General features: G+C 42.1%; 1 protein-coding gene across 3 annotated transcripts in view; it reads left to right on the top strand.

The window, feature by feature from the left end:
- The window catches only part of LOC130436796 (adhesion G protein-coupled receptor L1-like), a 29,923-nt gene extending 26,873 nt beyond the window's left edge, over positions 1-3,050 (top strand). For 2 of the 3 annotated variants that reach the window (XM_056767760.1, XM_056767751.1), the window contains 3 exons: positions 93-215; positions 354-371; positions 819-3,050. In XM_056767760.1, the coding sequence (XP_056623738.1) occupies positions 93-215; positions 354-371; positions 819-1,651 (974 nt within the window). In that variant the 3' untranslated portion in view covers positions 1,652-3,050. The remainder of the gene's footprint in view (positions 1-92; positions 216-353; positions 372-818) is intronic. The other variant, XM_056767770.1, reaches the window with a different exon arrangement.
- The last annotated feature ends 10,333 nt before the right edge of the window (positions 3,051-13,383 follow it).

Below are 13,383 nucleotides of genomic sequence, written 5' to 3'. Positions count from 1 at the left end.
AATGTTTTTAAGACGACACATTTGTCTCACAGAATGTTTTTTAATGATTTCCCCCCCAATTTGTTTTTAAGATTTCAGTTGTTGTTCCACAGGCACTATGGGTAATCACCTCCTGGCCAATCCGATGCTGCAGAGCCGCTCTAGCTCCTCCCCTTACAACACCTTACTGGCTGAAACATTCAACCCCCCCTCACCAGCAGTGTTCAATGCCACAGGTCAGTGTGTGTGTGTGTGTGTGTGTGTGTGGGGGGGGGTATAGATGTTAATTCTTTTCTAAACGTTTTTATCTGTATTCACCTCTTCTCTCCTGTCTCACTCTCGTTCTGTCCGTCTCTCTGTGATCCGATCGACAGGCACGTTCAGAAACTCAAGTATGGATCATGCGTTCTAATGTTTTTTCTTACTTCACTCTGTATCTTCATCTCAGTTTCAGTCGCTCACCTAAACAAAGGAAATGCGCAGTCTTTCATTCACACTGCATGCTAGTTCCACATGGCTTGACGTTTACATCAGAAACACAAATCTGTCAATGCTGAGCTTATTTGTTAGACATATTCCGAGTGGGTAACTAAATTCTGTCTTTAGCTGTCATATTGACGTGGATTTGAAGTTGGCTCGAAACAAAAAGATTAAATGATGAATATAAGGTTAAAAAACATTTGTAAGATTTGCAAAATATGTTTTTACAACATGTTTGATCAATGACAGCATGAGTTTGTCTCAGATGGATCATCTCATCGTGTATTTTCATGAAGAACATCTGTTACGTTGACATGCTATAGGCTGAAGTAACGGTGGTTTCTCTCTCTGTCCTGTAGAGGGCACTCTGTCACGCAGTCGTGAGTCTTGTGGATTGGAGGGAGTTCGACTGAATGGGAACTACAACAATAGCTACTCGCTGCACGGAGGAAGCGCTGATCTACTGGGGGGCGTTCCCGTGGGATCCGGAGGCGTGTCCGGAGAGGTTAGCCCTGCCCTTCTGACACCCAGAGGGGCAGAGCCTAACAGCGGCCTGCGGCGAAACCTTTCCGACGCCGCAGCGCTGGAGAAGATGATCATATCGGAGCTGGTGCAGAGCAACCTGCGGCCCACCGCCGATCGTTACGGCAACGGAACCGGCTCTACGATGCACCGGCAAGAGTACGCCACCACGACGAGTCACCGAGAGCCTCCGCAGCGTCCGCTGCCCCGCCCTCCTCCCCCACCCCCGCAGGACGAGGAGGAGTTACTTTACAAAGCGCTGGAAAAGCCCCGCCTGCCGGACAAACCCCGCATACCCGACAAACCCCGCCTGCCGGAAAAACCACGTCTCTTGGAGCACGCTCAGTCGGTGTTCTACCAGAGCGAGGAGGACTCGGAGAGCTTCTCGGCAGAAATCACCGACGCCGTTTGCGGGGCGGGACCCGACTCCGCCTCTCTGTACATGCGGGACAGGGATTCGTCCTATCCCGACAGCAGTCCCGAAGCACTGGGGCCGGAACCGCACTCAACGCTCCCGCCAGACGAGTTGTACTTCAGCGCGGGGCGCCAGGCTCACGTCTCTGCGTTTTACCAGCCTCCTGTGCGCCGGGCCGCCGACGAGAGCCGTGCACAGCTGCAGCCGTCGCAGGGAGAAAACGATGGACAGATGCAGCTGGTGACGAGTCTGTGACTAGGGCGATGGTGACCAGGACACGCAGATCTGGAGGAGGACAATGAGGACGGACATCATCATCGCCAACATCATCATCGTCGTCGCAATTAGTAAATCAACAACAAACAAGAACATGCCACAGTTCAACTGTATCTTTAAATGAAGAAAACAAGGCTTAAGCACGTTCCCCCGAAACACACAAAAGATGGCAGACTCGTTTATTCTAAACAACTTACAGTGAATTCAGGCTTTACATTACTTATCAGCGTTTTAAAGCTACAATCCGTAACTATTTAATTATTTGGTTAAAAACAAACAAAAATCAGTGTTGACGTCCCCTTACCTCGATTTACAAGAGCAAGCTTTTAATAAGGATTTAAATCGAGCTGTTCGGTACGAATTTGTAGGAAATCTCAGTTTGATGTAACCCGCATAAAGATTGCACCTAAAGGATCGAGATACTGCCGTATGCATGTAGTTTGTGTATTTTCTAATGCATTGATTAGAGATAAAGGATTCTTGTTTATGCTATGAAACAGTTTTAAACGGAACCCCAAATAGACTTCAGACAAGATGATGATAATGATGATGTTGGCTTCCTCCTCCACGTCTCTGTTTCCCGGTCACCTGCACACCCACCCTGATCATCTCACCGCCATTCACACGCATCGTTCTTCTCAACCTCCCCTTCCTTTACATTCTCCAACCATTCATCATGTCCATCTCCTAAAGTCAGCCGACACCAGTCCGAGGTGGTTATCTGCTCCCAAGAACGCCGCCAAACACCGGCAGACCACCTCAGGCCGGATCCTTCCGCTGGGTCTTTCTTGCTTTTCAGGGTGGTGTGTCCAAAGAGTGTCTTAACTTCACACCAGACACTGCAGCTCTCACACTGTACATGCCAAAAATCCACACGTATCATAGAGGTCAAAGGTCATGAGTGTCTGTCGTCATCACTGGGTCCAGTGGTTTTAATCAGACTGTTTTGTCGGTGGTGTGGCCTACAAGAGACAATGAAAGGAAAAATGTTGTGCCACCTGCCCAGACACAGACCAATCGTCTTCTGCCGTGTCAAACACATCGACCAATCGTCTTTTTAAGGAGTTGGGCTCAGTGCCCCTCCCTCTTCCCGTGTTTGAGTAGATCGATGACAGTCAGAGTGCGACGTTCAACAACGAAATGAACGTCGCCTGGAACGCTGTGTAAATAGACAAGAGAGACGTCGCGTCTCTGGACGAGCTTCTCTTCACTTCTCGATTCATGATCGAAAAACGTCGTAACGAATCCGTAGATGAACTGACGGCACTATCTCTCTCTCTCTCTCTTTGTCCGTTTCTGTCTGTCTCGCTCTCTCTGAGTGTTTCATGTAAAAAGATAAGAAATGTTTTTTAATCAAAATAAAACAAAGCGAACTGAATGTGTCTGTATTCCTGGAGGAACACGTTATTGCTCAGATGCCGCTCTTTCTGTGTTCTCTGGACTTTTTGAGTTGGGTTTCATTAAGTATCAACGTAAAGGGGTCATATGGCGTGAATAAGTGTTTTTCTGTCTTTGTGTGTGCGCGTCAACAGGCAATGACCACTAGGTGTCAGTGTCCACGCGCGTGTTGCTTGTTTAACCGAGACAAGAGCCGAAGAAGAAGCAGCTGGTTTGAGAAGCATTAGCACTGATGGCGGTAAACACTTTTGTAGCAGCTTGAGATGTTAAATACAGAAGAACAAATCCTTTACTCACATAATTCATTGAGCAATGCGTTTGAGGAAACGTGACGCTATCGCAGAGTATCTTTACCTGAGGGAGGGGTTCAAACACACCAATCACAGCGCTTGTGGTCCACTTTGAGTTGACGCGTTCTTAACATTTTTGGAGAGGTGCAGGTCAGGCTGAACACGACCATAAATTACGCTTTAAGGCTTAAATACATTATAAGACTTTTGTGCAGATTTTCAGTCTGGACTTGTTGCAGAAGGTCTGTGGCAGTCTGCAGATTTGATCAGTTTGTGTGTTTCTATCTGAAACTTTCAAAGAGTCTGCAAGTGTAAGTCTAGTTTAAAACAAATCAGATTGTAAAAGTAACGTATCAGTCACTAGCCATTAGTCTCAGATGCTTTTCCAAATGAGTGTAAACACATGAAGAGTCTGGAGGTGTAAATGAATGAAGGTTGTAGATGTCAAATCATCTGTATTTGATGAGAAATGTTTGATTTCATATTGAGATCTTTAATAATATTGACTTTTGAGACAAATCTGATCTCATTTTGACACATTGTTGACGTCTTTTCTCAAACTAATGACAGACACATATCAGATTTCTGACTCTTTTCTCAGGAGAAACATCTTAGCAAAAGTTTCCATTTAATCTCACTGAAGTCTGAGAGAAATGGTTGAGATGTTAAAGAGATCTCAACCGTGAAGAGAAGATTCAGATCTTCAGATTCCAGCAGAATAAATCAGAGTTTCTTGTGTTTAAAGTTACGAACTCCAGATTCCTGAGACTCAACAAAAGAACCTGCTGATGCCAATTCTGTGAGAGTTCAGTCCCCCACACCTCTTCTTGAGTATTTGAAATGATTTTAAGCTGTAGTTCACGATGGGTGTGACTCTGGACAAACCCCTTCACACTGATATGAATCACAAACCTTCAAGTCTTCTGCTCACATCTCTGAAACAGGTTGATGTCATGTCTCAGAACGCCCCTGACTTTCTTTCTTCTGCAGAACACAAAAGAAGATATTTTGAAGAATGTTGATAATCAAACAACACAGAACCCCATTGACTTCCATTGTCTGAATACAAAACCACCCATACATTTCTCAAAATATCTTTTTTTGTGTTTCACCGAATACAAATTTACAGCACATGAGTGAGAATAAATGACTGAAGTTAAATTTTTGGGTCAGAATAAATTATTTTAGCAGTCCATTGCCAATTTACTATTATTACTTCTATTATTTAAAATCTATCTATGTAACACAATGAATGAGTTTATATTTTGCCAGGTAGCACATGATCCTGAACCAGCAACCAATCAGATCGTAGGATAGTGGTTTATGAGACAGTTTAGTTTGGAACTGGGATGGTTCATCCCCATTGACTCCCATGGTATTTATTTACCCCACTATGACAGTAAACTGATTTGTACATGTTTGCAACATCTAAAGGTGAGGAAATGATGACAAAATGGTCATTTTTGGGTGAACTGTCCCTTTAAACTGTTGTTCATCTTTCCTTTGGGTTTGATTGTGGTTGATTGCTCCTAAATAAAGTCAAATCACTTGGACTAGTTTTACACACCTTTAACACAGCAGAACACATCACATGAAAACTGTTTCACTTGGTTGAATTCAAACCTATCACCCAAAAAATACAAATTCTGTTGTCATTTACTCATCCTCTTGTCATGACTTTTGCAGAACACAACAGAAGATATTTGGAAGAAAGTTGGTAGCCGAACAGCACTGGACCCCATTCACTTCCATTGTAACCTCAACGCAAAAAATGAAAGAAAGTCATAGGCCTACATGTTTGAAATGACAAGAGGGTGAGGAAACTTCACTTCCCTTTCATGCGACGTCATGCATCATCGAGAGATGTACAGAAACTTGCCTACAAACACATTAAAAACAAATGATTGATTCATTCAGACGTTAAGGAGTGCTTTCACAGACAAGGATAAGATAAAGCCATCAGTTAACTGTGCTGAAAGACACACATTTAGGAAGCTTTTATAAAACGTGCTTTAGAAAAAAACATTACTGCTGTTAAATCTTTTTTTCAGTTCAGACACATTTTTCATCAGTCCGGGACCAGAAATATTTCTCCTAGGGATGATTCCCCAGACACGTGAGTTCAAACTTCAGCACTCAGGATCAGCACTTCAAATCTAGTTACACATTCACGACATTTAATTCTATAAAAGTCTGTAAACAGAACATGTAGATCCTATAGATTAAAGGTCGTGCGTTACGATTATTTATCACGAGAGAGGTGTGAAAGAGAACAGACAGCACGAGTACACGCGTGTGTCACCAGGGGGCGCGCGAGAGAGAGCGCGCGCGCGCGTGCTGCAGTCAAACACACGACGTGACTCAAGCGTCAGTGTGATGATGATGTTAGATATTACTCACCGATTCTCTGGCAAACCACTGCGATCACCACAGTAAAAACTCAGAATGTGCTTTAAATGTTGAATTGTTTAATGTTTTTCTGCTGTCAAGGAGACATTTTCAACATGTGGTTTCTACAGCAGTTAATCATGGCTTTTCTAAAGCAAAGGAACTTTCCTCAATATGAAGTGTTCATCAATAAAATCTGTTTATTCTAGGTTATGTCATCATAGTCCAGCACAGAGCAGCTGAAGGGTCCTCAGGCTATTCGATTTCTCAACGTCCAAAACTGATCCACTCCACACGCTCACGCTTCTCTTGACCATGCGCCACAGTTTCATGCACTAAAATGCATCATGCATTGCACCTGATGCAATAATCATCCATTACCAAATTTGCATACCTATATCTGCACCATTATACATACACGTTCATGTGTTCACATGCATATGTAATGTTTATATTCAACGTCTTCTAGAGGTCTATACGACATCTGACAGCAGACGCCACCGAAATGATGAGCAAATGATGTGACAAATGACATCATATAGACGTCTGCAGATGTTTGTGTGCTGTCAGGGAATAAGCACCCGTTTAAGAAGACCTTCGACTTGAAAATGATTTTATTTTCTCATTATTTAGCGGCACCTGTGTTTTGTAATGCAGTAATGTGATCAGCTAACACAGTCTGCCAATGTTGCTTTGATCGTCAAGTGCTTACACAGGTCTGAACACGCATGTGCATGACATCACTGTTTTCATACATTCACATTTCTGTAGTTTTCACAGAGACAAAAAATGTGCACTTTTTTTTGTTTAAGTACAAACGAATTGGCTTTATCATTTGAACTTCACTTTTTTGCCAACGGTAAGTTGCTGTGACTTCTTTAATTACAGACGTGCTCGAATTTGTCAGTACTCCTCTGCAAAAAAACAAAGAATGCAACGTTTTCTCTGAAAGAACTTGAGGCTGACAAAAGTAATTGGGGTCCACCATTGTTTATTCCATATTTAATACAAATCAGACTTTTGATTTTTTTATTCAACATAATATTGTAAATATTAAAACAAAGCAATGGAAAATTGCATGGCCAAAAATGATGGGCTCATAGAAGGCCACTTCAGAAAAGTCCCATGATTTGTTCTTCTCCTTTCATGGGTGAATTAAGATGAGTGTTTTGGGTCATTATCCTGTTGGGGGACCCATGACCTGCGCCTGAGACCGAGCTTTCTGACACTGGGCAGTACGTTTGACTCCAGAATGCTGGTCTTGAGATTTCTGAGCCCTGCACAGATTTAAGATCCAGCAATGCAGCACTAGAAACACAACCGAGTCTCCTCCATGTTTCACTGTAGGTGTGGCGTTCAATTATTTGAAAGCTAGATTTTTTCATCTGTGAACATAGAGCTGATGTGACTTGCCAAAAAGCTCCAGTTTTGACTCACCAACCCAAAGGGACATTCTCCCGGAAGGGTTGTGGCTTATAATAAATTTTAGCTTGGCTTTCTTATGTTTTTCTTTCAAAAGTGGAGTCCTCCTGGGTGTTCTTCCATTGCTCCAAAAAAAAATGTAGTATAACCACCCCCTCAATACAGTTGAATAGTTCTTTCTCTCTCTCTCCCTTTATACTGGAACTTCCCTGCTTCTGTCTGCCAACAGTGATGAAGATAATTGAATCCAACTGCCAACCGACAATCAATGTGTTTTCATGAAGTCATTGTAACTAAAAAAAGTATTTCACATGTTCTCTCCTGCCTTCTATAGCATCATCAATCTGTTCAAATATATTTACATTTTATCAGGTCACTACATTTGACAGCTTCAGTATCTCTTCAAACAAAAACAAGATCCAATCTGTCTGTTGATCATCACTTATTTGCGACACAACAGAAAAGGAGTTCCTTGTAAATTCTTGACCTTCTACTTTACTCCATATACAGAATGACACTTTATCTTTTTAAGTGCACTCCGTTATGCCCTTTAAAATGACACCAAACATGGAAATTCAATTTCGATGTCAATGTCATACATGGCGTTTTGTTGGTTTAGTGGAGAGAATCATCACTCGACCTGTGTTGTGTGAGTAATGAGTGTTGTTGACCAGCTATATTTTGCAAGAGGAAGTCTGAGGTGTCGTAGCTATACTGGAGGTGATGAAATGTGCTGCTCTCTTTTTCTTCCTGACAGATCGCATGATTGTTCTTTCGCCATCACGTCTCGATTTCCTCCTACACCAGTGCAAAATGAAGTTCTCTGAAATATATTTCCATGCAGCCAATAACTGCACTATTATGTCACCATGCTGGACTGTTTGATGTGCTATACATTCTGCCAAAAAAGACTCGGGAGAGAAGATGACGTTGCCATGACATTTATTTATAAGCTGACCTGCTAATGAAAGCAAAAGATACTGTGATAATGTTCTTTGGAGTAACTTGAATCAAGAGGGTCGTTCACTCTTGCACTTCCTGCCTGAAGATGAATGTTTGCTGCTATGCAGGTCAATGACGTCCAGGAACTGAACAGGGCCGGTGCCAAGGGGGGGCACAGGGTTGTTGTGCCCCCCCCAGATGACACAGTTTTAAATTCATGCAATACATAAAGAAAATAATGAATGAACTTTTCAACGTTTCAAGAATTTTAAACAAAGAGGAAATGAAAAGGTAGCCAAGCCAATTTGTTTACTTAAAAAAAAGATTAATCTAGTCCTGCTGTTGTGATGATGCGTCATTACGCAGCATATTAATGTATGTTTATGTGTGGAGGGAAGCCGCTAGCAATTAGCAAAGTGACAGACGCTGGATGTTTCACAAATGGAAGGCTCAGTTAGTTCAGCTTTGGAAAAGAAAAATTTACAACCGAATGGAAGAACACAGTTTTAAGGAAGTTTAATGTTCATACCTTTTTTAAAAGGTCGGTGTGTTTCATTTACTTTTAGCAAGCCATGGGGCGAAGGAGCATTATATCACAGCATAGGTTATAATTGTCAACCTGTAGTTTTTGTTGTGACTATGTGTGGTATCCCTTTTATAGAAAATAGCATCCTGCACAAGTTTTAAGTGTGCCCTTGCACAAAACTACCACATTTGTATTGATGATGCTGATTCTGTGCCCTCCCACTGGGAGCCAGTTGCCCCCCTGTTAGTCGTGGTCTTATGCCGACTCTGGAACTGAAAATGACTAACATTCCTTCAAATATCTTTGTGTTCATCAGAACAAAGTCGTTTACAGTGGTATTAAATGACAAGAGGCTGAGCAAATGATGACATCATTTTTGGGTGAACTGTCCCTTTAAGTGGCGATGCTCACAACACACACGTATGGTCTTGCTGACTCAGTCGAACGAAAGGTCCATAAATAGCATCACCAGAGTCCAGGAATGTAAAAAAAAATGTTTCCACCCACTTAACCGCTAACCTGTCTCAACGTGCCCACAAAACTTCCCATAATGCACAACGTCACCTTACAGGTGTATTGACACAGTCTTTGACCTTCATTGACTTTTCAGCAATTATAACAGGTTTACGTTTTATTGTAAGTGTATGTTACTGTAGCAGTTTAAGTTTTTTAAAAAGAAACTCACACAAAACAGGAAGAGAATCATGTGTGCTCTGAACACTGAAAGCTTTGGAATCTGTTTTTGTGAAACTGTTAGTTCCTCATTTTGTTGAATGAAAACCCAAAGCTGTCATGATGTAAGTGCTTGGCAGTAGCGTCCCCGACCTTTGTGTGAATTGCAGACTTTCCCTGACTGACCGGCAATACGCCTACAGTGCTGTGTTCTCACACACCCTGATGTTTGTCTATCTGAACCCATTCAGCAGGATTCGCCACTGCTTCCATCCTATCATCCGAAATTAATATCAACGTTTCATCAGCAAACATTTATCTGGAATGAGGACGTTTTGAGAAATTGCATAGATGTTCACAACAGGGCTGTCACAATGCATCCGTATTGCCAAAGATATTCATATGATTAAGATGCGTCACTGCCGGTGTCATGTGGTATCAAGTCGCCCCTCGAATTCAGTACCCCTTTAGGATCCCAATTGATTCTATCAGCTGACAGAACATCTATGTGGGTACTCTTTTAGCGCCTGATTGCAATTCTTACAAAATTACATTACAATACATGTCACTATAACTTTGCTAAAATGACCATTAACGTCTTTACATTAAGTGCTTGCTATGCTCGTATGTATATGAGGCTGTAGGTAGTGAAATCAAACAAATCTCCTTCTTACTGTTTAAGTAAGCTTACGTATCGACTAGCTTAGCATACAACTATGTGGTTAACTAGCCCTTGCAGAAAAAACCTAGGCCTAGCACTAACCAAACATTCATGAATTTTTGTACCAGTCGGGGTCCTAAAGGGGACCGAATTCGGGGGGGACTCGTTACCTTATGACACCGTTAGGATGAATGGCGGGGAGTGCAACGCTCAATATGGCCGCTCTAGCGAAGAAAGTCCCCCCTTCCAGTAAAACGAGGCAATCTTAAATCAGTAATGACTGAGGATTCTCTGGGGCGGGGCCCTCGTGAGGCGACCTCGAAAATTTAGATTTTCAGTGCAATTCAAGCGTAGCAAACCAAAGTTATGATACAGTTCATGTCACCTTTAATTATTGATCGGAAACATGCGGTCTAAATGAGATTCTTGCCAGCGATTTTAGAAATATCTCCCTTCCACCAATTCAAGTAGATAGGACTGTGGACTTGCTATGATGTCAATAGCTGCCCAGAGACGTTGAAAACATGGCCGCCGAGTGGCACGACTTATGTAAACAGACTTTTGTATGGCTTTTATAATCGCTTGAAATAAAATCAAAGATATTTTTGTCCGCTAGAGTTATGTTTGCAATAGAAGACAGCATTGTGAACTGTTTCGGACATGATGTCGTGAAAATCAAAGATTTGAAATCATACATTACATTAAATACATCACATATCTATCAAACAACAAATCATTTCTAAATACCTGTTATTATCAACATCTCTGAACATCCTCGAGTCTCCGGCGTCTCATTGATCAGCTGCAAAGATTTCAGACAGAAACAGAAAGTGAATGTGTTCTGCTTCTCTTTTAGCCGAATGATGTCATTCGTGAAATATTACAGGTGGTCTGAAATCGCCCGACCTTAGCCTTACTCTTCAACTCTTATCTCATCTTAACACATCACCTTTAAATCGAGCGTTTGTAGATACGGGTTTTTTCTGAGTCAGCTTTCATACGTCAGATGCTTTGATGTGCCTGTCATCACTACATTCATCTTTCCATTGAGAAATTTTCCTGGGATCTGGGATTTTTTACTCTCGTCATGTTTAGATATGATACTTTATCTCATATTTTTGTTTGCATATGATTGATTTTGTCTAGTTTCTTTACTGCTGTCTCGACTGGTAAATTACTTTCCAACTTGGATTTGAGTAAATGTTTGAGTTGAAATTGAGATCTTCACTAAAATTGACTTTTGATTGCAAACGAGACAAATCTGAGCTCAGTTTGACACATCGTGGACAACTCTTCTCAAACTCTGAGACATTTGTGACATTCCTGATTCTTTTTCTCTGAGATATCTGAGATGAGACTTAAGCCACCATTTGAAATTTGCATTTCTGTCCATTTGGTCTTCGTTCAATCTCATTGATGTGCAGGAGAAAGAACCCATGAGATGAAAATGAGATTTAGATGACTGAACTGTATCTAATGCCTCTCACATTGGGCTATGAAATGCTATGAGATTAAATAACTGACCAAAAATGGAATAAATACAAACCGCGGCAAAGAGAGATAACTTCCATTTGGCGCTTTGGTCATCAGGTTTGGTTTGTTTGGGGACGTCTTCATTTGTCTTAACAAAGCGACAGCTCTGTATTTGTCATGTAAGGCTAGATGTGCATTTAAGGATTTTAATGCACGATGTGGAGGCCAAGAACCACATGACTCAAAGTGCATAAAAATCCTTTAATAATGCACAGCTAGCCATGGATTATCCCATTTATACCAAGCTGTTATTGATGTTTACAGTGTCAGTTTTGATCACACAGGTGAAATATCAAAGTGACTGGAGCTGCACGTCCATAAAAGGGTTTTATTGCACATGTTTCAGTCAATCAGAATCAAGTATTCAAAAAGACCATAAAGATATAAAGAAGGACGTCTGACACTATGAGATTTATTGTTAATATGAGCCCATCACTGTGATGTCAGTCGTCACTGATCTCATTTGGTGAGATACCTATTCTGATCTAATTTGGTAATCTGACGGACAGAGAAATGTACATGAGAGAGAGAGAGAGAGAGTGGGTGTGTTCGTATCTATTCATATATATCTTAAATGGATATTTTAATGCTGGGGTTTCCAGTCCATGTCTTTGTTTACTTTTCCCTCAAGTAAGCCCTGATCACGAGTCTGGAAAATAAAACGAAAAGACCCGTCCACATACAGGAAACACTTCTGACACCCTGAGCAACTTTCAGAAGGGAAGCTGACAGAAATAACAGAGACACAGTTTCAGACCCACACATGACGTGACAACAACACACACACAAACACACTCTCTCTCTCTCACACACACACAAACACACTCTCTCTCTCTCACACACACACAAACACACTCTCTCTCTCTCTCTCTCTCTCTCTCTGTCTCTGACACACACAAACACACTCTCTCTCTCTCTCTCTGTCTCTCTCTCTGTCTCTGACACACACAAACACACTCTCCCTCACACACACACACTCTCTCTCTCTCTCTCTCTCTCTCTCTCTCTGTCTCTGACACACACAAACACACTCTCCCTCACACACACACTCTCTGTCTCTCTCTCTCTCTCTCTCTCTCTCTCTGTCTCTGACACACACAAACACACTCGCCCTCACACACACACACTCTCTCTCTGTCTCTGACACACACAAACACACTCTCCCTCACACACACACTCTCTGTCTCTCTCTCTCTCTCTCTCTCTGTCTCTGACACACACAAACACACTCTCCCTCACACACACACACTCTCTCTCTCTCTCTGTCTCTGACACACACAAACACACTCTCCCTCACACACACACTCTCTCTCTCTCTCTGTCTCTGACACACACAAACACACTCTCCCTCACACACACACACTCTCTCTCTCTCTCTGTCTCTGACACACACAAACACACTCTCCCTCACACACACACTCTCTCTCTCTCTCTGTCTCTGACACACACAAACACACTCTCCCTCACACACACACTCTCTCTCTCTCTCTCACACACACACACTCTCTCTCTCTGTCTCTCTCTCTGTCTCTCACACACACACACACACTCTCTCTCTCTCACACACACACACTCTCTCTCTCTGTCTCTCTCTCTGTCTCTCACACACACAAACACTCTCTCTCTCACACACACACACACACACACTCTCTCTTTCATACACACACACATTTTAAACACACTGAATTGCAGCTTTCCTGTAGGTCAGTGATTAAAGTATAGCGTTAGCGTTTGATGCCACAGATTGCACCTCCTTAAAAACAAATGTATAATATAATGCAATGTAAGTTGCTTTGGATAATGCGTCTGGTAAAAGCATAAATGTAAATGTTAATGAATTGATTGGTCAATGATGTCAGGTGGGAAGTTTCCGGAGTAA

The sequence above is a fragment of the Triplophysa dalaica genome, chromosome 2 (genome assembly GCF_015846415.1).
Source record: "Triplophysa dalaica isolate WHDGS20190420 chromosome 2, ASM1584641v1, whole genome shotgun sequence".
In the NCBI taxonomy this organism is placed as follows: domain Eukaryota; kingdom Metazoa; phylum Chordata; class Actinopteri; order Cypriniformes; family Nemacheilidae; genus Triplophysa; species Triplophysa dalaica.
The sequence above is the reverse complement of the archived record's forward strand: the minus strand, read 5'-3'. Positions and strand labels throughout refer to the sequence as shown.